The following is a 27,821-nucleotide window of genomic DNA, read 5'->3' as shown; positions in this document are numbered from 1 at the left end:
ATTTAGCGCATTTCTATGTACGCGAAGATGCAAGAGCCTGGACTCACTGAAATCTTTCCCATGATAAGCACCTCAACTCTCTGGGGCCAGCATCCTGTGCTTTCTCATTCTGACCCGCCCCAAGGTGCATCTTTGAGGCAGGTGTGTGTGTGTGTGTGTGTGTGTGTGTGTGTGTGTGTTGCAGTGGCTGACTGCTAGATGGTGGACATCCTGTGTCCATCTTCTGTTCCTTCAGGGATCACCTTTGGTGGCAGTAATGTGATGGCTTGATGGCTGCAATGTCCTTTGTTAACTGATATGGCAGAAAGTTCATTCACATCTAACAGAATCTGCTGTTAGCCACAATGTTGGGCTGCAACCCCACTTGGTTTCTGTCGTGCAAGGTCTGTGCACGCGGATCAGAAGAAGAATTTCTGGACTCGTATTGGGGTGAAAAGAAAGAAGAATTTATTGGTAATAGAAATGCTGCTGGCACAGCAGGGTGACTTCCTAATAATCAGGGAGAGATGACAGTGAGCATGTGATCACGTCTGGCTTTTTTTTTTTTTTTTTGTCTTTTTAGGGCTGCACTTGCAGCATACGGACGTTCCCAGGCTAGGGGTCAAATCAGAGCTGCAGCTGCCAGCCTTTGCCACAGGCACAGCAACGAAGAATCTGAGCTACGTCTGCAACCTACACCATAGTTCATGTCTACGCTGAATCCTTAAGCCACGAGCAAGGCCAGGGATTGAACCTGCATCCTCATGGATGCTAGTTGCGTTCATTACCACTGAGCCATGATGGGAATTCCTTCATGTCTGTTTTTATAACCCAGGGAGAGAAGAGGTCTCACAATACACCTGCTGGCCTGCTGATTGGTTGGGGAAAGAGGGGTCTTATGATACACTCGCTGGTTTGTTGGGGTCATACAAGGCCCCTATAGGGGTGGTTGAGAAGGGGGCCACATGCCTTCCCTGGTAGGGGTGGGAAGGAGTAGGTCAAGTTGCTCAAGGTGGAGGAGGGGGCATTACCACGAGATGGGTTGCGGGTAGTTCTTGTCTTGGCTGGAGGCTTTGAGTTCAATCTCCGTGAAGTGGCCTTGAAGCCCAAAGATTCCCTGTCATATTGTGATTTATAATGAGAGATATGTATTTGCTCTTCGTTCTTGTTCCTGGTACAGAGCCCCTAAGACCCTTGAAATTTCCTAAGTGAGATGAGCACTAAACTTGTCTTCTGTTATGTTAATGAGTGATTTTTGGACCACCAGCCACCACCACCCCCCCCAAATAAGAAAGGTGACTGGTTGCCAGAGGAAATATCACTTGATTAGAGGATTGAAACTTTCAGCCCCCCTGACTTCTGGGGATGGGGGAGGGGCTGGAGTTTGAGTTCATTGGTGAATGGCCAGTGATTTCATCACTCATGCTGTCCAGGTTGGTGAACCCTTGGAGGTGTGGGGGAAGTGATGCTTGGGAAGGTAAGGAGGCTTTGGGCCCCTTCTCCATACCTTGTCCTCCGGATCTCTTCCATCTGGCTTTTCCTAAGTTATATCCTGGATATCAAGTGGGAATCTAGTGAGCAAATGGGTTTCCTGAGTTCTGTGAGCCACTCTAGCAAATTAATGGAACGCAGAGCTGAGGTTGTGGGAACCTCTGATTGACAGCTTGTCCACTTTGAAAAAATGCACAGCCTGAAACTTGAGAGTTAAAGTTTATTTGGGGCCAAATGAAGACCTAAGCCCGGGAGACAGCATCTCAGGTAGCCCTGAGAAACCCTCACTGTCCTCCCGAGAGACATAAAAACAAATGCATCTGAAAGTGGGACAAGGTGACGCCTCAAGGAGAAGGCAAACAAAGGGACCAAATAGAGAGGCTTCCGTTGAGAAGGGGGAACTGAGAGAAGGCAGCTTCAGAGGGTCTCTGGGGACAGGAGGTGAGAAAGGCAGTTTGGGGGCAGAGTGGAAAGATCCTGAATGCTGGATTTTTACAAATGGATTTTAAGTTGTGCCAAGGAATTTGAAACAGGGGATCGTGCAATCAGGACCCTCACTTGGGATGCTTGCTCTGGGGTGTTGCAGGAGAGGCTGGACAGGGAATGGATCAGAAATTGGCATTTTAACATGTCAAAAGCCTAGGAGTTCCGGATGTGGCACAGCCAAAACAAATCTGACTAGTAATCATGAGGTTGTGGGTTCGATCCCTGGCCTCGCTTAGTGGGTTAACGATCTGGTGTTTCCGTGAGCTGTGGTGTAGCCTGTGGATGTGGCTTGGATCCTGCATTGCTGTGGCTGTGGGGTAGGCCGGCAGCTGTAGCTCTGATTTGGCCCCTCACCTGGGAACTTCCATGTGCCGTGGGTGTGGCCCTAAAAAGCAAAAACCAAACAAAAACAAAACAAAATTTAAAAAAAAAACCCTAAATATGTAAAACACCTAGAACATGCAGTTGAATGATTCTGCTCTCAGTTGTATTCTCATGTCAGACAGAGCCCCTTGGGTTCAACAACAGCAGGAAGCGTGTGAATACACATGGAGAAAGGTCTGATACGGTGCATATACAGTGACTGAGGGGAGTCATTGCCTTTCTCCTAATTTTTCTGTATGGTTTTAAGTTTTTCAAGCGAGCACATGTCATTACTTTTAGAGTCAGAAAAAAAGTAAAATTATTTTTAAAAATAATAAGAAAGCATTTCTCCTGTGGTGCAGTGGGTTAAGGATCCGGGGTTGTCCCTACAGCAGCTTGGGTCCCTCCTGTGGCATGGGTTTGATTCCCGGCCCGGGAATTCCATATGTCAAGGGGATGGCCTAAATAGGTAAATAAAACCCTTTCTTTTCCCTGGCGCTCTAAACGACAGCCTCTAATTAAGTCACAGCCCGGGGTGCTGTGAGTGACTGTGTAAATCCACCAGTAACCCAGGCAACGCAAAGGCAGGGGACACTGTGTTCTCCAAGACTGACCTAAGAGGTGCCCTTGGCTGGGGCTTCCGTGGGATCCGTCTGAGGAGCTGCTGGCCTTGAGACACACTGTGCATTGGAAGTCAGTAGGGGCCCTTCTCTTTTCCAGGAAGCCCAGGCTCCGATGCCACTTGCCATCCTGCTTCCCCGCGCCCCACACCCACGCTAGCATATATCCCGCATTTCATGTACAGCATCAGTACAGAAAAGCACGACTCGCGATGATTTTAATCATCCCACGTACCATCCCTGAGCTCCTCTGACAAAACTTAAAGAAAATTCAAGAGACACCCACCCTGTGTTTTCCTCTTTGAAACCCAGTTTATTCACATGGCCATTCTCTCATCAAAGCCAACCCAGGGAAAGTCCACTTTCTCCAGGCAAGGCTGGACCAGGGAGGCCACAAGGGGTACGTCTTCAAAGAAGCCACAGTCCCAAGTGACTATCTCTAGGATAGAGAAAAAACAAGGTCCGGGAGTTCCTGTCATGGCACAGCGGAAACGGATCTGATTAAGAACCATGAGGTTGCAGGTTTGATCCCTGGCTTCACTCAGTGGGTTAAAGATCTGGTGTTGCCATGAGCTCTGGCTTAGGAAAGCAGCTACAGCTCTGATTGAACCCCTAGTCTGGGAACCTCCATATGCCATGGGTAAAAGACAAAAGGCCAAAAAGAGAAAGAAAAAAGCTACAGTCCCAACAACAAGACCGGGGAGATGGACCATGTTAGGGGAATTCACAGGGGCTGGGGCAGCAAAGGAGCAAAGAACTACCAGGGTTCTGGCAGAGGAGGTACCAGAGGGCTCGGGAGGTCGTCTGTCGTCAGGGAGGAGGAAATTCCCCTCTACCCTTCTAGGTGCTTCTGCCTGGTCTGCGAATTAAACTGACATCAGCGTGATTAACAGAAAACCAAGCAGACGTTTAATAACGTACATGGAAGAAACCCGGATAAATGGACTAATTCACCAACATGCTGAAGTCTTCACGTTAAATAGCATCTTCAGCTAAAGATGAAAGAGGGTTGGGGTAGTGGCTGAGGACTTGGTGGGGGCCTGGGGGGGTGTAATTCATATGAAGATAGAAAAGCTAGTTTTCTGGCTCAGCAGTAATGAACCCAACTAGTATCCATGAGGACAAGGGTTCAATCCCTGGCCCCACTCAGTGGGCTAAGGATCTTGTGTTGCCCTGAGCTGTGGTGTAGGTCACAGATGAGGCTCAGATCCTGTATTGCTGGGGCTGTGGTTTAGAAGGGCAGCTGCAGCTCTGATTCCATCCCTACCCTGGGAACTTCTATATGGGCAGGTGCAGTCCTAAGAAAAAAGCAAAAGGAAAAAAAAGAAAAGCAAATGTTTGGTAAATAAATGTTTGCTGGGCCAGGCAGAAACAGCAGGACAGAGTGGACTCTGATCTCAGCCCCTACACGGACTGCACAGCCTTAGCAGCTGTCTCTGGTGACCTCTCTATCCTGAGCAACAGGCCCTCTAGCTAAATTCTTTCAGGCAGTTAAGAAGAAGGTCAAAGTTTCTGGCTGAATCTTCTGGTCCTTGATTGTTTGGGGTTTGAAATAATCCACATGGCAAAGAGATAGCTGGGTTGAATATTTTGCTCTCCTGCTGGGTGATGCTTAAAATGGGCCTTAAAAATCTGACAAATGGGAGTTCCTGTTGTGGCTCAGTGGGTTAAGAATCCAAATAGTATCCTTGAGGACTTGAGGACTTGAGGACGCAGGTTCCATCCCTGGCCTTGCTTAGTGGCTTAAGGATCTGGCGTTACCATGAACTGTGGTGTAGGTCACAGACGCAGCTCCGATCCTGCGATGCTGTGGCTGTGGTGTAGGCTGGCAGCTGCAGCTCCATTTTGACCTTTAGCCTGGGAACTTCCACATGCTGCAGGTGTGACCCTAAAAAGAAAAAAAAAAATGTGACAAATGGATGGCAGGACAGGAAGGGAAATCAGAGCCCAAGGAGTGAGGAAGCAGGACATGTCACAACTCCCAACTCATCACAGGTCAAGGACCTGGTCTCTCCTTAGCCCTGGAACTAACACCACGAGGTGGAGGCGATGGGTGTATAGATCCCACAGAGAGGGGTCGTGGTGGGAGGTGAGCAGGAGCCAGGAGAGAAAGGAATGGGGGTGGGGAAGGGCGGTCCAGGGAGTTGGTTAGGACACCTGTGCCTCACTTCCGGTGAGAGACTGAGTCTACCCAGGGCAGCATCTGAGGTGATGGCCGTACACAGGGGGTTGAACTGTAAATATGTTTCATATGCAATGTTGTTGCTGTTTTTTTTAACAGCCACATCTGTGGCATATGGAAATTCCCAGGCCAGGGGTCTCATCAGAGATACAGCTGCCGGTCTACACCACAGCCACAGTAACTCGGGATCCGAGCCGAGTCTTCGACCTACACCACAGCTCACGGCAACGCCAGATCCTTAACTCCCGAGCAAGGCCAGGGATCGAACCGGCAACCTCATGGTTACTAGTCAGATTCGTTTCCTCTGCACCGCAGCAGGAACTCCCTCCCTCTGGTCTCAACCCAGAGATGGGTCAGTTCTCCATTCCTACAGTGTTGCCTTTTCCAGAATGTCCTGTAAACAGAATCATCCAGTCATATGTAGACTTTTGGTCTGGCTTCTTTCACTTGGCACAACACCTTTGAGCCTCATCCGTGCTGCTGCATTTATCCATAGCTGGGTATTTTTATTGCTGAGTCATATTCCACTGTATAAGCTTACAAATTACTTCATCCACTCACCAGTTGAAGGACATTTGCATTGGTAAATGTGACTTTTCCTATCTGAATGATACTCCAACCTACAGATATACCAAGCCATATGCAAAGAGTTCCCTAGTATTAAAATTTTTAGTTCCCCCTCAGAACATTTTTTTGGCCATACCTGCAGCACGTGAACTGAATCCAGGATCGAACCTGTTCCACAGCAGCAACCTGAGCCACTGCAGAGACATCACTGGATTCTTAACCCACTCACTGAGCCACACGGAAACTCCTAGAACATCTTTATACATAACTCACCTACCAAACATGTATATATGCACTGATATTGGACACATATGTTTGAAGCTATCCACAAACATGCAGTGTGTCCTGCTGGTGGTATAAGGAAATATAAAAAATATATACATATAGAGTTCTAGAATTTTCTTAAAATGTCTGATTATATAACAAACAGTATAGGTCTCAGTGTATTGTATCGTTATGAAAATAAGAAAATAGTAACTAGCTTTAATTCTAATGCAGTAGTTTTAACTGGTGAAATACAACTAGATTAATTTCTGAAATCCTAAGTGTGTATATCATTAAAAACCCATTTCAGGACACTGTTTTTTTCCAGCAGGGAGCTTCCTTAGACACTGGAGTCAGGTGGTGTACACAGAAACAGACGGATGACCTGCAAAAGCGGGTCTGAGGTCTGCAGGCTGCTTAGGGCAGCATAGCTGAGTTTCTCATTACATCTGAGCAACTGAAGCCAAAGCCACTAAGAGAGGAAAGATAAAGCTGACACTTTGTTCTGTGTAAAGGGACAGGACTTCTCTTTGCGCAGATGCCACTGCCCTGCAAATTAAAAGGAAAGAGGAAAAAATGTCAGTATCGATGGATAGCACCTACTTTCTTTTCTTTTTTTCCTTACGGCTGCACCCACGGCATATGGAAGTTTCCAGACTAGGGGGTTGAATCAGAGCTAAGGCTGCCAGCCTACACCACAGCCACGGCAACATCAGATCCAAGCTGCATCTGCAACCCACACCAAAGCTTAGAGCAATGTCAGATGCTTAACCCACTGAGCGAGGCCAGGGATCCAACTTGCGTCCTCATGGATACTAGTCAGGTTTGTAAACCACTGAGCCACGACAGGAGCTCCAGTACCTACTTTCGAAAACAAACATGAGCCTTGCAGAAAAAGCAAATATCACAGAAAGTGACAGAGTAAAAGCTCCTTGGCTGCCCCATTCCACCTATCCATAGAGAATCATCCTTGTTAGTTTTCGTCGTCCTCCCAGGAATGGGATACACTTTCCCCCAAAGCAAGTGCACATGCACACACGTGCTCACGTACCCTTTTATCTAAGCACAAATGGCATCTACAACTTGTTTTTTCACTCAACTCTGCATCTTGGACATATTCCATACTGGTACATATGGAGTTTACGCATTCTCCTTCATGGATGAATTCTGATTGTATGAAGGTACCAAATGGTTAGCCAGGCTCCCTACTGATGGACGTTACATCACCAGAGTCTAATTGGTGAGGGAAAAACCAGTGTGACATAAAGACACCAAGAGAGGATCTGGCCAAAACAGGGCCTCTGGTCATAACAAACAGAATCTGACCAGATTATTTTGTTTTTGTTTTTGCTTTTCAGGGCCTGCAGCACATGGAGGTTCCTAAGCTAGGGTTCCTATCAGAACTACAGCTGCCAGCCTACGCCACAGCCACATCAACGCAGGATCCAAGCTGAGTCTGTGACCTACATCACAGCTCACAGCAACGCCGGATCCTTAACCCACTAAGTGAGGTCAGGGATCGAACCCCCAACCTCATGTATACTAGCTGGATTTGACTCTGCTGTGCTGCAATAGGAACTCCAGACCACCAGATTTTTAAAAACAGAAATTACTGAATTCTTCAAAACAAAAAATACATTTTAAATTGTGATAAAAATTGAAATTATGAAACCATCTGAAGTTTTTATCCCCTGGCTCCCAACCCTTGACTGGGGTTCTTGAAAGTTGCTTATTCCAGTTGAGTAACGCCAGTTGCTGGCCATCCCTTTTTTGAGAAAGGAATCTCCAGCAGCCCACAAATTTGTACTAGGGCTCCGCCTGCTGGAGATATTCTACAACTGCACTTCTGATTCAGTTAATGTTCCAGACTTAACAGACCTAGTTCATTCAAAATTAATTTCTCATTTTCATTTTTAAATAATTAATTAATCCAAGGACACACTTCCTCTTTTTTTGCTTTTTTATTTTACATTTTTTTTTGGCCTCACCTGAGCAGTGACGAAAGCCACAGCGGTGACAATGCCAGATCCTTAAACCACTGTGCCACCCGGGAACTCCTACTTTCATTTTTTAAGAAAATACAGAACTAGGAGTTCCTGTCTTGGTACAGTGGAAATGAATCCGACTAGGAACCATGAGGTTGTGGGTTCAATTCCTGGCCTCGCTCAGTGGATTAAGGATCCGGCATTGCTGTGAGCTGTGGTGTAGGTCGCAGATGCGGCTCGGATCTGGCATTACCTGTGGCTGATTAGACCCCTAGCCTGGGAACCTCCATATGCCTTGAGTGTAGCCCTAAAAAGACAAAAAGACGAAAGAAAGAAAATACAGAACTAAACACGTAATAAGGAGTCTCACTTCATCTTTTCCCAGTTCTCACTCCCTTTCCTAGAGGTTAGCAACTTGCAGTTGATGTTACTTACATCCAGTATCATGCACAAATAGAAACACAGTTCCTTTTTCGTTGGCTTTAGGTGCCTGGGTCCACATTCTGTGCATTGGTTTGTCGCATTTTAGCTTAAGGTTTTCATGTAGATGTGATACTGTCTTAGCAGATTTTTTTTTTTTTTTCTTTTTAAGGCCCGTGCCTGGGGCATGTAAAGGTCCCCAGGCTAGGGGCTGAATCAGAGCTACAGCCGCTGGCCTACACCACAGCCACAGCAACGTGGGATCTGAGCCACATCTGCAACCTATACCACAGCTCAAAGCAAGACCAGATCCTTGACCCACTAAGTGAGGCCAGGGATTGAACCTGCGCCCTCATGGATACTAGTCTGATTTGTTTGCCCTGAGCCATAACATGAAGTCTGAGGGCAGATTTTATGCAGAGAAAAAAACATTATTTGCATTTACTTTAGTTTTAAAAATTAATTCTAGCTCTTAAGTTTATAAATTCAAAGGCTTGACTCTCCCACACACTTTTCCATTTAATTTATGAACAGTATTGTTCTAATTTAAAAGCCTAATAAACTCTGACAATGACTTTTAAGGGGGCTTCACAGTTATTCTATTATTGCTATTCCTAATAGTAAAATGCAATATTTTAAAACAACTTCAAAACCAATTTAACCTAACATAACTTGGGTTTAAAATAATGAGAGAATTTGAATAACTGAATATTCAAATTATTACAGGAAACTATTACTCTAGGAAACTCGTGGTTCCTAATCAGATTCGTTTCTGCTGTGCCATGACAGGAACACTTACTTACTTATTTGTTTATTTATTTTTATACGTCCGAAGTATGTGGAAATTCCCTGAGCCAGGGATCAAAGCCGCACTACAGCAGTGACCTGAGCTGTTGCAGTGACAACACCGGGTCCTTAATCTGCTGCACCACAAGGAAACTCTTCCAAAAGCTATTTTTACCTGCTAAATTCTCTAAAATGTTGCAAATAAATTAAATACCAAAAAAAAACCAAAATACACATTGTTCCTAAACTTACTACAAAACTATTAATAAAGTGAGCTGGAATTATATCAACGCCTGCTCACTGGATTCTAAACCTTTGCAGATTCAAAGTTCTTTAGTCCACTATTCCCAAGCAAGGGAAATCTGGCCCTCCATTGCTGTAGTAGGGCCAGGAAGAGTCAAAGAACACATTTCGGACAGAGAATTCAGGCCAAGATGAGAAATCTGATGTTTTCCCTTGACCCTAACCGACCAGCAAGCCCTTATCTCAGGAACACGAGTACGTCTCCTTCCTCACATCCTCCTCAATCCTATAGCTTCTCCATCTGAATTTTTGGTCAATATTAAACTTACAAGCATATAGGGTGGTTTTCTACAGAGTTTTCACTTTAATTGTTGGTGAGAACTTTTCCATGATGCTGCATGATTATCTACTGTTTCCTCCCACCCCTCCCCCAGCTTTATGGAGATGTAATTGACATATAGCCTCTACCATTGTTCTTAATGGTTACATTCATGGAGCAAGTGCAACCTCTTGATGTAACCATCCCCTTATCATTGACTATTTAGGTCCAGCTCCCAATGTTTGCACTCCTCATTCTGCATTTTTAAAAAGATGCTTTGGTGAACATCTGCGAACATGTATTTTTTTGGCTTTTTAGGGCCACACCTGGGGCTTATGGAAGTTCCCAGGCTAGGGGGCAAGTCAGAGCCACAGCTGCCAGCAACAGCCACAGCCACAGCAACATGGGATCTAAGCTGCATCTGCAACCTACACCATAGCTTGCATCAGTGCCGGATCCTTAACCTACTGAACTGGCCAGGGACTGAACCCAACTCCTCATGGATACTAGTCACATTTTTAACCCACTGAGCCATAATGGGAACTCCATCTGTGAGTTATATTTTGAACCATGCCTTCAGAATAGGTAGGTACCAGAAGTGCCCTAAGGTCTGACTTGGGTCAAAGATTATGAATATTGTCATAATTCTTGAAACATATTGTTAAATTGTTCTCTCAAAGCATTTACCAATTTACAATGCCATCAAGCACTGAATAACACCTTTAAAATAGGTTTCAGCTCTTTTTTTGGGGGGATGTCAAAGAAGTTGAGATGGAAATTGCCCTGTTTTAAATGTGTATTTCATTATTATTAGAGCTATGAAATCATGTTTTCATGTTTGGCACTGGTGGTTTCTCTTTTGTAAATTATCTACCAGTATTCTTCGCTAGATTGTTTTAAAAAGAGATTGGTAAAATTTCTTCCAGGGCAAAGAAAGTGGAGAAAAACTTGGCAAAGGGTGAAAGAGGGTTTTACTTTTGACATTCAGTGGACGGAAAAGAACGGTCATAAATAAATCCATTCAACAATCGCTGAAAGACTGTGCAAAGAAAGGAAAGAACAGGTCAGGAACTATAAAGCCCCTGTTTCTCTGCTGCGGTGTGAACCCCGGTGCATTTTCAGGCAGTGTGATTCAGTGGGAGGAACAAGGATCTGACACACGGACAGACCTGGGTACCACTTCTGCCTCCAGCCAGTCCTGAGTGACTTTAAGGGGTTGTTTGACCTCTCTGAACCTCAGCATCACTGACGGCGATCGAACTGCCCCCTCCCAGGAAGGTGGTCCGAATGAAATGAGATGATGACGCCAGCGTGTCTGGCTGGCAGCCTGACCATGCAAAGTGCTCAGAAAGGCCTGAAGACAGGGGAGGAGAGCTGCCCTCATTGACCTTAGGCAGCCTGCGGGAGGGAGGTCAGCCGAGGCAAGAGTGCTTGTTTCAGGAAAGGCAGTGGGGGGCGCAACGGGCTTTACAGGATGGAATTTTACACCATCTCTATCTGCATAAAGTTCACAGTCTGTTTAAGGAGATAAAAAGTAAAACCAGGGAGGGAGTGGGAAGGATCGGAGCTTGGGCTTATCAGACACAACTTAGAATAGATTTACAAGGAGATCCTGCTGAATGGCATTGAGAACTTTGTCTAGATACTCATGTTGCAACAGAAGAAAGGCTGGGGGAAAAATGTAATTGTAATGTATACATGTAAGGATAACCTGACCCCCTTGCTGTACAGTGGGAAAATAAAAAAAAATTATAAAAAAAAAAAAGTAAAACCAGAAAGACGTAAGTTACATAGTAACACTAAAGACACGCGTCTCTCTGGGCCTTATCAGCATCCCCCACCCCCACTCATGAGAGTCTCATTTTAAAGTCTCCCAACCACTTTATTGCCCCTTTCCCCACCTATGTGAGCCATGGTTGGATTCTCTTTCTTTTCTTTCCTTTTTTTTTGTCTTTTTTTAGGGCCACACCCACGGCATATGGAGGTTCCCAGCTCGGGGTTGAATCAGACCTGCAGCTGCTGGCCTACAGCACAGCCACAGCCACGGCAGATCCAAGCTGCATCTGCAACCTACACCACAGCTCACGGCAACACTGGATCCTTAACCCACTGAGAGGGGCCAGGGATCAAACCCACATCTCATGGATACTAGTTGGGTTCTTAACTCACTAAGCCACATCGGGAACTCCCAGGAACTGCATATCTCCGGGTGCCATGACTCAGCCTACCACAGGAGGCTGATTTGGGAGGCTGGTTTGGGATGTGCTGCCTTTGAAATATCTATCAGTCATTAGAGTAAACTGCTGGATACCCAAGTGTGGCATTCAGTAGAGAGCCTGGACCAGAAATACTCATTTTGGAGTCAGCCAGCAGATAGAGATTTGAAACTGTGAGACTGGCTTCAAAGCATAGATTTGATTTCCCAACCTCCTGGGCTGTTCAGAGCATAAACGTGTAACCAAAGCTCTGCCAACCGGATGTACCACATCCGGGTACAGCAGTGAGCACAATGGATTAAAATGGCAGATGCCCCCGAGTGCTCCCAGCACTCAGCCACTGAGGAAAGGGAGGCTGGAAGTACACCTGGTATTCCTGGCAGCCCTGACCCCAACTGACACTCAGGGGTTCTATTACCAAATGAAGAGGGGAAGAAGGAGTTCCCGTGTGGCTCAGGGGGTTAAGAACCTGACACTGCCTCTGCGAGGATGCAGGTTCGATCCCTGACCTCCTCGCTCAGTGGCTTAAGGATCCAGCTTTGCCACAAGCAGTGTAAGTCATAGCTCGGATCCTGCATTGCTGTGGCTGTGCCATAGGCCAGCAGCTGCAGCTCTGATTTGACCCCTAGCCTGGGAACTTCCATACGCTGCAGGTGCAGCCCTAAAGAAAAAAAAAAAATGAAGGGAAGAAGAGCTGCAGGAGATGATGAGCAGCCTCCCTTTCTCCCTCTCTCCTCCTCACCCTTCCCATCTGTCTAATGAGCTAGTGAGAAAGATAAAATCTTCTATGTATCACACAGTGCAGTGTCTGCATACAGATGATTCCAGCCCTGATGAGTCCTCTGCTCCTTCTACATGGAAGAGCGGGCGCTACCGACACCTAGGGAGCACCTCCTATGTGCAACTGGGATGAGCCCCTCCAAGAGGACGCTGATGCAAATCTCCAAGTGCGTGAGGGAGACCAGTGGTGAGGCAGTCACCCCCTGGCTGGGAGGGGAAGTAGGTTGTGCACAGAGTCCGTGGAGCACAGAGGAGGGGTCCTCATGGCCTCCGCAGAATCAGGAAAGTCTTACAGACCAAGAGACATCAGGAGCTGGGTCCTCGAGGGGACATAGGCTTTTAGCAGATAGGAAAGGAAGGGAAGGGAACTCAGGCAGCATCAGAAATCTTCCTGCCAACACAAATCAAAGCAACAATAAAGCGTCGTGGTTTACCCACCAGACTGAGTGAAATTAGATACAGATGTAGGCTCAAGGACAGAAACTGATACAGGTTCAGACACAGATGCAGGTAATACCCAGGGCTGGTGATGCAGGGAAGAAGGGGCAGCCAGCACCCACCCTGGTGGAAGCTCACACTGGGGCAGCTTTTTTTTTTTTCTTTTTACAGCCTCACCCATTGCATAGGGAAGTTCTCAGTCTAGGGGTCTAATCAGAACTGCAGCTGCCGGCCTATGCCACAGCCACAGCAACACTGGATCCAAGCCACATCTGTGACCTATGCTGAAGCTTTCGGCAATGCCAGATCCTTAACCCAATGAGCGAGGCCAGGGATCAAATCTGAATTCTCACGGATACTATACCAGGTTCTTAATTCACTGAGCCACTATGGGAACTCCTGCAGCAGCTTTTTTAAAACATCAAAATTCAAACTACCCACATCCTGTGACCCAGCAGCTCCCTTTCTGGTAATCTCTTCTACACAGACCCCTGCACAAGAGCTCAAGGTATGGAATCAAGGATTAAATTTCAGCGTTGTTTATAAAAACAAAACACCTATGACTACAGCCTACAACTACGTCAACCTAAGACTGGAAAATGGTTAAATGAATGGTGAGTGGCCATCCCACAAAGTATTCTGCAGCCACGAAAAGACTGAGCCAAAAAGGTATGAACCAACTGAAAAGAATGACCTCCAGTTCTCATCGTGGCTCAGTGGTTAACGAACCCGACTAGTAACCACGAGGTTGTGGATTTGATCCCTGGCCTCGCTCAGTGGGTTAAGGATGTGGCGTTGCCGTGAGCTGTGGTGTGGGTCGCAGATGCGGCTCAGATCCCACATTGCTGTGGCTGTGGTGTAGGCCAGCAGCTGTAGCTCCGATTAGACCCCTAGCCTGGGAACCTCCATATGCCACAGGTGCGGCCCTAAAAAGACAGGATAAAAAAAAAAAAGAAAAGAAAAAGAAAAAAGCCCATGGCAGAACAGGCTGTTTGGCATGGCCGATTTTTGTACAAAAACAAAGTGAAATAAATAGATGAAAATAAGACCAAACCAAAGGCAAACAGATGAACAAACTTACCTCTGTGTCTGGGAATATATGCACATGTGTGTGTCCCGGGATGTATGGGAGGAGATGGACCAAAATGTTGGAATAAGTTACTTTGAAGAAATGGGAGTAGAGGGAAAAGAAATCATCTTACTGTGGATAACAGCTAAATATCGGAGATGATCTAAGTGTCCACCTGTGGGCAATGGGTGAAATAAATCATGATATGTCCATACAACAGAATACTACAGACAGTGAAACAGCACCAGGACACTATTACGTGAAAAAAGCCAGCTGCAGAATCCTATGTATATTATCATTTGTATGAATGGCATCAGAGAAATATGCCTCTGTGTGTGTGTGTGTGTGTGTGTGTGTGTGGTAACAGACACAGAATATTCTAGAAGGATACACAAGAACTAGAAACAGTAGACGCCCCTGGATAAGAAAATTGAGTCACTAGAAAGAGGAAGAAAAAAAAATCATTTTCTCTACCCTTTTATAACTCTGAGTTTCATCCCATGCACATGTATAATCTTTTCCAAAATTGTAATATGATTTAAAAATACACTAGGATCGAGAAATGTGAACCTCAGGGAGGGGAAACCTCCCTACTGAAATGGAGGCAGGAGGCCAGAAGAGGGAGCTCTCCTGCAGGGCCACGCATGTCAGTTGCAGAAAGAATTGTCATCACAGACCCCAACAGAAGAGTTATCAACAGGAAGGAGTCGCCAATCACAGGCCACAAGAGGAAAGATGCACATTGCATTCCATCAGAAACTAGTGACCCCGCAACTCGGCTAATGAGAAGCCATCATCACCCAGAACTCCCACTTTTCTCCGATGGTCTTGCATTCAAAATACCCCTTCCCTGGAGTTCCTGTCGTGGCTCAGTGGTTAGCAAACCTGACTGGCATCCATGAGGACACCGGTTTGGTTCCTGGCCTTGCTCAGTGGGTTAAGGATCCGGCGTTGCCATGAGCTGTGCTGTAGGTCGCAGACATGGCTCGGATGTGGCGTTGCTTTGGCTGTGGCCTTGGAAGGCGGCGACGGCTCCGATTGGACCCCTAGCCTGGGAACCTCCATATGCTATAGGTTGCGGCCCAAAAAGACAAAAAAGACCAAAAAAAAAAACCCACAAAACACCCCTTCCCAACTTCCTCCTTTTTCTCTATAAAATAATGTTCTTCTCCTGTGTTGGACTCGCCTATGGCTTTTGCTATAGCTTGCTTGTCCCAAACCACAGTTCCTCTGCTATTCCCAAATAAACTCATTTTTTTGCTGCTAAGATAACTTTCTAAGGTCAGTAGAAATAAATGTTAAAGGGTCCTCCTGCCATGCAACTCACACACTTTGTGCTAAAGCTGCTGCAGCCGGAGCGGAGGGCTGCATCCAGGCAGCCTCTGTGCTAAGGTGCATGGCAGGGGTTTTACTCAGCTGTGCAGATGTTCAAATCTGCACCCAGCAACTCAGAGATGGAGAGAAGTGGAGTGCAGATGTACCAGCCTTACTCTGCAGCCGGGCATTTTAGGGGGTGGGTGGAAAATGACATTGCAATTCACCAGGGTTCTGTAAATAGTAGGGACTGGTTATCTCCTGGAAGCAAGGAAGTTGGGTTAAGACATTTACTTACGAATTTAAGGCACAGTCAGGATGACTGCTGTGTTCCACGCACTTTAAGAGCTTCACGGGTCTATAAAAGGAAAAGAAGAACTATTTAAGGGATTATCGAAATGACTTTCATTTAGTAGACAGTTATGGGGTGCCCACAAGGTACTGTGGATACAAAATCTCTAAACTTGAAGAACTGTTTCTTTTTTAAAATACTAGCTAGCATTATTGAGCACTTAGTATGTACTAAGCAGTCTGATTACATACTTTATGTAGATTATGTTATTCCATCCTCACAACAGCCAAACAAAGCAGGTGCTATTATCATCTCCAATTTGCAGTTGAGGAAGCTGCCCAAAGGAACTTGCCCAAGTTTTCACAGTGGTGAGTCACGGAGCTGAACTTGAACCTCCGCTCCAGAGCCTAAGCGGTGGAACTACTTCTTATGGATGTAGGATTTTGTTTGGAAAAACCTCTTGACAAGAACTTTGGGCAGCGGGTTGGGCTCAAAGCACACGGTGACGGCTGATGCCCAGACCTCAGTGAAGAAAGCTGAATTGCTTAGAGGGAGAGGGGCGGGGTTCCAGTGCAGCCAAGACAGGACTGAAAGGAAAGCAGAGTGAAGAGGGCAGCCAGGTAACAGCGGGAGGCAGGCCAAGGAGGATCTTTGGAGGCAGGGTGACCAAGGGGACTTTGGGAGAACAGAAAACAGGCTGTTCAGTCTACAGCATGCTAAGCAACCCCTCCCTAGGACTCACATACTTTTCAGTCTACACTATTTCGTTGTTGTTGTTGCTGCTGCAGCATGCCGTCACTTAATGTGGGATGTCAGGTCCCAGACCAGGGATGGAACCTAGTCTGCAGCAGTGAAAGTGCAGAATCCTAACCACTAGACCACCAGGGAACTCCCCAGTCTACACCTTTCAGTCTACACTGCTCAGACGTCTTCTTTTTCTTTCTTTCTTTTCTTTTCTTTCTTTTTTTTTTTTTTTCTGCTTTTTAGGCCCTCACCCTTGGCATATGGAAGTTCCCAGGCTAGGAGTTGAATTGGAGCTGCCACTGCCAGCCTATGCCACAGCCACAGCAACGCAGGATCCAAGCCATGTCCTTGACCTACACCACAGCTGGCAACACCCTATCCTTAATCCACTGAGTGAGGCCAGGGATCGAACTGCATCCTCATGGATACTAGTCGTGTTGGTAACCTGCCACAATGGGAACTCCCACGACTCAGACTTTTTTTACAAGAGTAGTTTGTTATTGCTGTGTGATGCTCCCCAAAAGACACACTGAGTTTCACTGAGTCTGGGTGAAAACAGCACTAAGCAGAAAACAACTCAGAAGCAAAAGGCTATGAAAAAAGACTTCGCCAAAAGTTGGAAGAATCTTGGTGGAGAGCTTTCAGCTACCATGGGACCGAGGTCAGTGTCACCTGAATTTTTGACAGGCAGGGGGTTTTCACTTACATCTGCCTTGGAGTTTAATTTATAACCCTTTGTTTCTCTCCCATGTTAAGTTCCTCTGGGCTCCTGGGAGCAATACAAAACTCTGGGAGTTCCCACTGTGGCTCTGTGGTAAGCAACCTGGCTAGTATCCATGAGGACTCGGGTTTGATCCCTGGCCTCACTCAGTGGGTTGGGGATCTGACATTGCCATGAGCTGTGGTATAGGTTGCAGACACGGCTCAGATCTGGCTGTGGTATAGGCCGGCAGCTTCGACTCGGACTCAACCCCTAGCCTGGGAACCTCCATATGCTGTGGGTACGGCCCGAAAAAGACAAAAGAAAAAAAGGACACAAACAAAACCCCACCTGAACACAGAGAGCCCATGAGCGGTATAGAAATGGGAGCCCAGGGGGCTGAGCCAGGCATGCAAGGGAGGACCCTTGAGGCCGACTTAGGTGGGGGCAGCATGAACCAGCAAAAGCTGGCCAAGACCTGAGACTCACAGCTGTGAGCTGGGAGGGAGGCCCCACATTCAGCCTGATGACTTACAAAAAGAATCAGGGGGTTCCTGGACCCAAGCATACTGGTCATAGCTAGGATAACTTTTAGCCACGATTTTCTCTACCATTGAGTTCTCTTAGACAAGACTTAGCTTTTATTTGATTTGCTGAAATCTGGCGCTTTGACTAAGAAAGGAAGAAGCCTAAAGTAGAAAGAAAAGAGTGAGCTTCAGAACCACACAGCACTGGCTTCAAAGCTCAGCTCTGTCACTGAGCGGTGACCTAGCGACACTTGTTTAACCTCTGGGACACTTAATTTACCCATCCCTAAAAAGGGGCTAGTCACATAAAGCTTAAAAACAGGAGTTCCCAGAGTTTCTGCTGTAGCTCAGTGGGTTCAGGATCAAGCTGCAGCAGCTCGAGTCACTGAGGAGGTGCAGGTTCCATCCTCAGGGGGGCGCAGTGGGTTAAAGGATCCGGCATTGCTGCAGCTGCAGCGTAGACCCCAGCTGCAGCTTGGATTCAGTCCCTGGCCCAGGAACCTCCATATGCCTCTGGTGTGGCCATAATAAATAAATAAATAAATAAATAAATAAATAAATAAATAAATAAATAAACAGCAGGAGTTTCCTAGTGGCCTAGCAGTTAAGGCTCCCACATTATCACTGTCGGGGCTTGGGTTCAATCCTTAGCCCAGGAAATTTTGTATGCGTTAGACATACAAAAAAAATTTTTAAATAAATAAATAAAGCTTAAAAACAAACAAACTAATCTATGATCTTACCAGCCTACAGAGTGGTCACTACTGTGGGCAGACAGGGAGCCTGAAAAAGGGAGGCCAAGGGGAGGCTGGGGATGCTGGTTATGCTCTGTTTCTTGATCTGCTTGCTGGATACATATGTATGTGGAACATGTGGAAACTCACGCCAGAGCACACTTAAGGTTTCTGCATTTTTTTTTTCCTTTTATGGCCACACCTGCAGCATATGGAAGTTCCCAGGCTAGAGGTCGAATCAGAGCTACAGCTGCAGCCTATGTCACAGTCATGGCAACACAGGATCCGAGCCATGTCTGCGACCTACGCCGTGGCTTGTGACAATGCCAGATCGTTAACTTACTGAGTGAGGCCAGAGTTTGAACCTGAATCCTCACAGAGACAACTTGGGTCCGAACCCACTGAGCCACAACGGAAGCTCCAGTTTCTGCATTTTTGTGTATTAGGTTATATTTCTAAAAAGAAAGAGTATGTGCTTTGTTTTTTGTTTGCTTTTTTTTTTTTTGTCTTTTTGCCATTTCTTGGGCCGCTCCTGCGGCATATGGAGGTTCCCAGGCTAGGGGTCTAATAGGAGCTGTAGCCACTGGCCTACGCCAGAGCCATAGCAGTGCGGGATCCGAGCTGTGTCTGTAACCTATACCACAGCTCATGGCAATGCTAGATCCTTAACCCACTGAGCAAGGCCAGGGATCAAACCCGCAACCTCATGGTTCCTAGTCAGATTCGTTAATCACTGAGCCGCGACGGGAACTCTGCTTTGTTTTTAAAAGAGGGTGATAACAACATCTAACTTTCAAGTTTCCTGAGAGCATTAGCAATAATAGATGAGTTAAATGGCACAGCTTCAAGCCGTGGGCAAAGTTTTGAGGGGCTTGTTCTCCTGGCGAGGGAGGAGCTGGGGTCCTACTTCAGGGGCTGTGCTCAAGTAGGAAGGTTGTCAGGTCCAGGGCACTTCTGAGAAGGCAGAGCTACCTGGATGGTCACGGGTGCTGGCAAAGACTGCAGATGTAATTTGCACCCTGCCAAATTGGGGAAAGTCACTAAGTCCTTGGAGCATTGCACTCCAGCCCCTCCAGAGACAAGCAGCCTGCAGACTCAGGTACAGACACACAGAGAAGCAGGAAGCAGCAAAGTGAGGAATTCCCAGTCCAGGGAAGGGCTTCCAACTGTCCCAGGGTTCAAGCCAAACTTATCCACATTTCCAAGAATCAGAAACGCCTTCAAATGCTCTCTTATAATAAGTACATAAAGTGCCTGGCCCATGATGCGCTCAATAAATGATAGCTTTGACTATTTTCCTCGTGGTCCAGAGTCACCCTGCATCCGTGTGTAAGCATCTCAAAACTCCACCTTAGCGCGCATCATGGGCAGTGTGGCATCCAGAGATGCAGGGACCACAGTCCCTGTTCTCAGGTCACCCCCCTTGTGATTAGCAAGAGAGAAGGAAACTAGACACATGCAAATGATGAAGGGCTGCTGTCTGCCCATTAAAAAGGACGCTGGACAGAAGTGGGTGAGGGCCAGGCAGATCTCTGGCCAGAAGTCACTCCCTGTTCCCATGCACAGTGACGACCCTGAAGGGACAGCTCCACGGCCTTTAGAGCTGATCTCTGAAAAACACTTTCAACAGCCCCCTGCCCTCCAAAATCAAGGCTCCTTCTTCGATCATCTGCACTGATTACAGAAAGCCACCTACTGGTAATCATCAATACAGCTGTACTGAAAACCCATTTTCTCCAGTCTCTCTTCCAGGATTTTCACACTGCCTTCTCCACAGGATTCCCTGAAACATAAAGACATAAATATAAAAATAAGAGGAGAAAAGGATGGAAGAAACTTTCTGTGTTATTTAAAAATCGCTTTGACCGTGTGCTCCCAAGACAGTCTCCTCTTTGGAGAAATACGAGGGAAATTCTCGGGACCCCAAATCGCTGCCAGCAGTTAACTCCCCGCTCTCCAGGAAGGGATGCTCTGAGCCTTCACCTGATGAAGTCTGCGAGCCAAGCGCACTGTGCCACAGGAGGCGTGCCACCCTGCCCATCAACCCAACCCTGGGCTGGGCACCTGGGCTGTCCCAAACTGACTGTCAACGTGTTCAACCCGCTGTGTATTAAGTGACGCTTTAAGTGGAAACAAAGCTGCAAATCAAAATATATTAGAAAATGCAAATAAATAAGGAGGGGACCTAAAATCTCAAATCACTAGAGATAACTGCTGCTAATATTTTGGTGTGCATCATTCTAGACTTTTTCAATATATTGATTCCCTAGAGTCTTTTAAATTATAACAATGCAATTCTGCTGCTGGATACATTTTGTAATCTGTGTTTGCCCCACATCTGTGTGTGTGTGTGTGTGTGTACACCTCTCTGCTTTATTTTTAATTCCTGCTTGGTCTCTCTTACAAATAAATCAGAACATAATTCATAAAAGCAGTCCCCTCTTGCTAAAGACTAAGGTAAGGTTCACTCCTATATTTCAATCTCAGTGATACTAAAGCAAATTTTGTTGAAGCTTCATTTTCATATATATACTTATTTGTTTCCTTAGCATAAATTCCTGAAAGTAGGTTTTCTTGCACCAAGGTTTTGAGGGCATTTTAAGACTCTTGAGAGGTACCAGCAACCTTGAACCCCATGCTGAGCACCCCTACAGAGTATAAGACATCCATCTCCCCACATTCTCAGCAATAAGGATCCTTGCCCTCCGGAAGGTCATGGTGTAACAGAACAAGACCCTATGGGAGAGTTCCTATCTTGGCTCAGCGGAAACGAATCTAACATCCATGAGGACACAAGTTCAATACCTGACCTCGTTCAGTGGGTTAAGCTGAGAGAGGTGGTGTGAGCTGTGGTGTAGGTGGTAGGCATGGCTCAGATCCCACGTTGCTGTGGCTGTGGCATCGGGCAGCGGCTACAGCTCCAATTCAACCTGGGAACCCCCATATGCTGCTGGTGAGGCCCTAAAAAGAAAAAAAAAAGACCCTATGGGGCTTTCCCGGAACAGACTCCCACGCTTGTCCTCCGTCTGCCTTTTGTCTGGAGAAAAACTTTGGCCAAAGAATAAATTTTTCATGTATTGGTTAAGATCCTTGGGGAGGGGGGGGAAGGGGCAGGAAAACAAATGAACAACACGCACACACAGACGCAAATGAATAAATTTAATCAGAGAAGTAAGAAAATGAAGAAAGATAGGACAACAGTTAAGACAAAATAATAAAACTTCAGCGGTTCAAAAAAGTCCAGGGTCTTTCGTTCTTCCTCAAGGACTATAGATAATATTCTGAGCCCTGTCCTCTGAGCTGTTTTGCAGATACTGAAACCCCCACCAGTGGAAGAAGTTAACTGTCTGCTGCCCACAAGCAGGTAGACCCCAGACTGGTTGGAACCAGAAGGTTGATGCTGCTGCCTCCCAATTACCTCACCACCAACCAATCAGAAGACCGTTCACGAGCTGACCACGCCCTGCTCCTCAAACACTCCCAGTAAGACTCCTCACCCCCCCTCTAGAGCGGGATGCGGTTCTGAGGGCACTAGCCTGCTGTGGCAGCCTTTGCTTGGCAAAGCGGTAAAGCTATTTTTTTCTATTTCATCGCAAATTCTGACTCCATGATTCAATTCAGTGCCAGTGTACAGAGGCTGAGTTTCAGCAACAGTCGTCAAGCAGGGGAATTTATAAAGGCAAACAGGGCTGGTACAACACTGCCAGCTGCGGTGAGTAGGCCTGGTATTCATATTTCAGACAGGGCTCAGCCTCAGCTTAGCTGGAATGGAAAGGTAAACAACATCCCCACCATAAAATTAACAGAGCGGGAGTGTACAGGGAAGAAATGAGCCACCGGAGGAAGTTTGCACAGAAGTGGAATGCCAGGCACTACGGAAATGAGTGGCATCATATTTTATTATTTTTTATTACATTGAATTTTTTGCTTTTTAGGGCTGCACCTGCGGCATATGGAGGTTCCCAGGCTAGGGGTCTAATCAGAACTATAGCTGCTGCCCTACGGCACAGACACAGCATCGCTGGATCCGAGCCTCATCTGCGACCTACACCGCAGCTCACAGCAAACCCAGATCCTTAACACACTGAGCAAGGCCAGGGATCAAACCCACATCCTCATGGATCCTAGTCAGGTTTGTTAACCACTGAGCCATGAAGGGAACTCCACATCATGTTTTAGAACCTTGCCAAAATCTGGGATGATGCCCTTCTCTGGGCCAAACTCACCACTTAGAATTTTTTGGTAAGCAATGACATGTATACCTAGACACAGAGCTAAGTCAATGGGTTATTTTACTTTGTTGGAGAGGAAGGGGCTGTGACCATGGCATGCAGAAGTTCCCAGGCCAGGGCTTGAATCCACGCCACAGCAGCAACCTGAACCATAGCCTTGATAATGCTGGATCCTTAACCTGCTGTGCCACCAGGAAACTCCATACATTTTTTTTTTCTTTTTAAGGTGGCACCTGTGGCATATGGAAGTTCCCAGGCTAGGGGTTGAATCTGAGCTGCAGCTGCCGGCCTACACCACAGCCACAGCAACTCGGGATCTGAGCCACATCAGTAACCTATGCTGCAGTTTGTGGCAATGCCATATCTTTAACCCACTGAGTGAGGCCAGGGATCGAACCCACATCCTCATGGACACTATGTGGGTTCTTAACCCGCTGAGCCACAAAGAGACCTCCATCCATACTTATTTTTGGGAGGGGGGCGGGTAAAGGAGAAAAAGCTTCATTGCTTTGCCAGGCAAAGGGGGCCAAAGCAGGCTAATGCCTTAAAGACTGAATCCTGATACTTTTTTTTTTTAATAAAGGCAACCAAAGTGGTACTGAACACAATCGGTTATCAGCTGTGGTGTTTTTAGCTCTCTATGATTTTCCCCCTAAAATCTAAGCAATTTGGGATCCCCACTTTCTTCGCTCCTCCATTCTGGCCACAAATACGCACAAGTGTGTGTTTCGACTCTTTTATCATGTCTCCTGCAGCAGAAATGATAGGCAGAAATGACAATGAATTGCAATTTCCTTATCTCATTAAAAATAGATTCAATGGACAAGCTTTCTCTGACAGACACATTAAAACAACAAGCATTATTTCTAGACAGAAAGCAACTTCTCACAGAAACAAGAAAAACAATACACATTATTTTTCATGCAATAATAAGTATAATTTGTCTTCTGGGAAGAGAAAAGCAGATTATGGCATGACTTACGTAGTAAGTCATTGGAACATTTAATCTACTGCCCAAGAGACAGGGAAAAAAAAAAATCACTTTTTTTTTTTTCTGTCTTTGTCTTTTTAGAGCCACACCTGCAGCACATGGAGGTTCCCAGACTAGGGGTCTAATTGGAGCTACAGCTGCCAGCCTATGCCAGAGCCACAGCATCGCCAGATCCGAGCCACATCTGCGACCTACACCACAGCTCCTGGCAACACCAGATCCTTAACCCACTAAGTGAGGCCAGGGATTGAACCCGAAACCTCATGGTTCCTAGTCAGATTTGTTTCCGCTGCACCACAACGACCTCCAAAAATATCACTCATTATATGATGAGTCTAAAGGGGGCCTGGGGGCCTGAAATGGGGAATCTGCTAAGATTCTCCCAGAATATACTTTCGATAACATGTCCACTCACTGCTTTCCCCCATGTAGCTGCAGTGCTTGGAAGGAAGGAAGGAGCTCCAGCTGCTTCTGAAGCACCATCACAGCTCCTGCTTTAACCAGGCTTAGCCTTGTCTCTGACCAGCTGGGTTAAGGTTTTGTTTTGTTTCACTTTTCATTTTTACCACCCCATGTCATATGGAGTTACCGGGTCAGGGATCAAGACCTGAGCTGCAGTCCTGACCTAAGCCGCAGCTGCAGCAACGCCAGATCCTTAACCCACTGTGCCGGGGAGGGGATCGAACCTGCATCCCAGCACTCCCAAGACGCTGCCGATCCCTTGCACCACAGCGGGAACTCCTGCGTTTAGGTCTTTTATATTTAGTATTGCCCACTATGCCCTTTGTTGATGAGAAGGATAAGCTCAAGTCAGAATTTATATCTGGAGCTGATATAACCAGCTATGAGTTAGTGGTTTCCCAGAAATTATGGATCTCGAAAGTTTCCTTGGCCAGTTATCTGAGACCCAATTGTGAAAATGGTTGTTCTCTGAGAAGAACCTCTTCGTTACATGTCCATGGCTCCATTCTGAGAACTCCTGGTGAGGTTTTGGGTTTCAGGGGACCAGAGAGAGGAACTAGCTTTGACCCACACAAATGCATCAGCCCACCCCGTCCAGAGCTACCCCCATCACTCAGAAAGACCGAGATGGGCTCAAAACTGGCTCGGGGCATTTCCAGCAAGTCAAACCTTTGCCTTTCTCTGCTGACTCCACTAGAAAGACAGAAGACAGAGTTCCCGTTGCGGCTCAGCAGGTTAAAAACCCGACTAGTATCCATGAGAATGTGGGTTCGAACCCTGGCCTCGCTCAGTGTGTTAAGTATCCGGCATTGCCACAAGCTGTGGTGTAGGTCACAGATGGAGCTCAGATCCCATGCGGCTCTGGCTGTGGTGTAGGCTGGCAGCTGCAGCTCCGATTTAACCCCCAGCCTAGGAACTTCCATATGCCACAGGTGTGGCCCTTAAAAGGAAAAAAAAAAGGAAACACAGAAGACCCCTGTTTCCCCAGAAATGAAAATGTATGTAAATCAGACTCGATCATATTGCAGCCAAGAAAAGCGTGTTGTGCCATGAGCATCACCAGCAGCACCATAACTTACAATTTGGGTCCCCCAATTTCATGCATAACCCAGATCTCAATTCGTGTGACTTTATCCTTCTGTAAGTTGGGAACTTCAAAATCTGCAAAAAACCTGAGAAACAGGAAAGACATTTCTTAAAGTCCAAAAGCCATATGATACGGTTCCCATATCATTTTTAGTTGATTTACATATCACTTTTGTTTTTACAACTTTGGGGGGTTGCTTTTTAGCTTTGATATTTAGGTTGCTTATTTCTTTCATGCACTCATCTGCAGTTAGAGGTATAAAGACATAGAAGTGGCTCTGATCTCAGGTGATTCAATTGTTTTGCTCCCGCTGAACAAACGTACAAAAGCGAGCCTTAGGAGGAGTCTCTGAAGCCTCCATGCAAAACAACAAAAACCACGTTTTGGCCTCTTTGTCGTTTATGTTGCTGTTTACATTCTTACCCTTTTACGGGATACGCTCCTGTGGGCTCTGAACCATTCAGCATGACGTAGATCACCCCAGAACTCTCTTTTGCATACTGCAAAAACAAACAGGTCTTTTGAGTAATCTAAGACATCATTTTTCGGCTATGAAATGGTCTTTTTTTTTTTTTTTCCTTAACTCTCAGTACTGGCAAGGATGTGATAAATTTAGCATCTCATAGAGTTGAAGGGATGCAAACCGGTATATCTCGGAAAGGAAATTGCTTTGAAATGTCACAAACTCATCGACTCCGTAATTCTATGTCTGGGAATCTACCACCCCAAAATACGCTGTATCAGCTGGTACACACTGACGTAAGCTGCCATGACAAACCACCTCAAAAGCACAGTGGCTTTGGAGTTCCCTTGTGGCTCAGCAGTAACAAACCCAACTGGTACCCACGAGGGTACAGGTTCGTTCCCTGGCCTCGCTCAGTGGGTTGGGGAGCTGGCGTTGCCTTGGGCTGTGGTGTGGGTTGCAGACATGGCTCGGATCCTGCGTTGCTGTGGCTGCGGCGTAGGCCAGCAGCTGCAGGTCCCATTGGACCCCCTAGCCTGGGAATGTCCATGTGCTGTGGGTGCGGCCCTAAAAAGACAAAAAAGTGCACAGTGGTTTTAACAAGAAAGATGTATTTCATGCACACACTACATGTTCGTCACAGGGTTTTGTCTCTGGGGCGTAAGGGTTTGCTCCATTTTGTCCTCCCAGCTGACAAAGTGTCCACGTCTGCAGACTCACTGGTTATCAAGTGAAGGGAGAAGAAAGGGGCAAATCCACAGAGCAGTTCTTAAAGGCTTCCACCCGGAAGTCACACGGTCACCCCTACTCACATCTTATGGGCCAGTGTCAGTCACACAGAAGTAACCTCGAGAGACAGTGAGTGCAAAACACATGCTCAGAAGATGAGCCAGAAATACTTGGTAAACAGCACAAAGCATCAGCCGGTGCACGGAGATGCGCACAGAACCATACAGAGCAGCACGGTCTGTAACCAATCGACGACAGTCAACTGCAGGGAAGGGTAAGGAAACATGGCACAGACATGTCTGAAATCTTAGCCAGCCTTTACTAAAAGGAGCTCCAACTGTGGTGTAGCGGGGAAACGAATCCGACTAGGAACCATGAGGTTGCAGGTTCAATCCCTGGCCTCGCTCAGAGGGTTAAGGATCTGGCATTGCCATGAGCTGTGGTGTAGGTCGCAGATGTGGCTTGGATCCAGCATTGCTGTGGCTGTGGCGTAGGCCGCCAGCTACAGCTCTGATTAAGCCCCTAGCCTGGGAACCTCCATATACCACAGGTGTGGCCTTAAAAAAAAAAAAAAAAAAGTCTACAAAAGATTTGCAAGAGCATAGGAAGTGCTTCCAGCCAAAGCCTATGTGAGACCAGGTGGGTGGGGCATGACCTCTACTAGGCTAACAATTTGGGGCAGAGATATCCCTTGTGGTGCAGTGGGTTAAAGATCCTGAGTTATCACCACAGTGGCTCAGGTCTCTGGCTGTGGCAGGGGTTCGATTCCTAGCCCAGGAATTTCCACATGCCTGGATTTAGCAGAAAAAAGAAAAAGAAATGAATGGGCAGAAGTCTGAGAATATTAGGCAACCCCTGGAATTTCCAAGGGAGAGACAGGTCCAGAGAAACTCCCAAATCTCCAGTTCAGGACACCACTAGAGCATATAATTTCCCTGATGAAATGTTCATTCTAGAGTGAAGGCCAGCTTGGGGCCAGAGCGACCACATAGCACAGAGATCCACATGGCTGGGCCTGTGCTCTAGCAGAGCAACACCCGGTACCAGCCGCCACAAAGTCAACCATCTGCTCCACGTCAGACACGTCTCAGATTCCTTCCAAATACACAAACAGTCACGGTTAAATCTGCAAATGCCAAGGTCTGACGATTGCTGTGCCAAAGGATTTGCCCTTAGGTGGCCGGAATAAGGATGATTAGTTTTCTTATTTAGACTTTCTACAAGTTGCCTGTCTCAATCTTGGGAAACTTTTACACTGATGCTGAAAATGTTTTTTGCATTAAAAAAAAAAAAAGGTATGCAGCTCCAGTGAGGCTGAATGAAGTCATGGTTGAAAAT

At 46.6% G+C, this 27,821-nt stretch overlaps 1 protein-coding gene across 2 annotated transcripts in view; it reads right to left on the bottom strand.

The window, feature by feature from the left end:
* Window positions 1-5,606: 5,606 nt before the first annotated feature.
* BST1 (bone marrow stromal cell antigen 1) overlaps window positions 5,607-27,821 on the bottom strand; it is a 32,510-nt gene continuing 10,295 nt past the window's right edge. For both annotated transcript variants that reach the window (XM_047799209.1, XM_047799210.1), the window contains exons 5-9: window positions 25,715-25,791; window positions 25,284-25,376; window positions 20,216-20,302; window positions 15,821-15,880; window positions 5,607-6,501 (exon numbers count right to left, since the gene is read on the bottom strand). In XM_047799209.1, coding sequence (XP_047655165.1) covers window positions 6,396-6,501; window positions 15,821-15,880; window positions 20,216-20,302; window positions 25,284-25,376; window positions 25,715-25,791 — 423 coding nt within the window. In that variant the 3' untranslated portion in view covers window positions 5,607-6,395. The remainder of the gene's footprint in view (window positions 6,502-15,820; window positions 15,881-20,215; window positions 20,303-25,283; window positions 25,377-25,714; window positions 25,792-27,821) is intronic.

The sequence above is a fragment of the Phacochoerus africanus genome, chromosome 10 (genome assembly GCF_016906955.1).
Source record: "Phacochoerus africanus isolate WHEZ1 chromosome 10, ROS_Pafr_v1, whole genome shotgun sequence".
Classification (NCBI taxonomy): Eukaryota; Metazoa; Chordata; class Mammalia; order Artiodactyla; family Suidae; genus Phacochoerus; species Phacochoerus africanus.
This window is presented reverse-complemented; position numbering and strand designations above follow the sequence as displayed.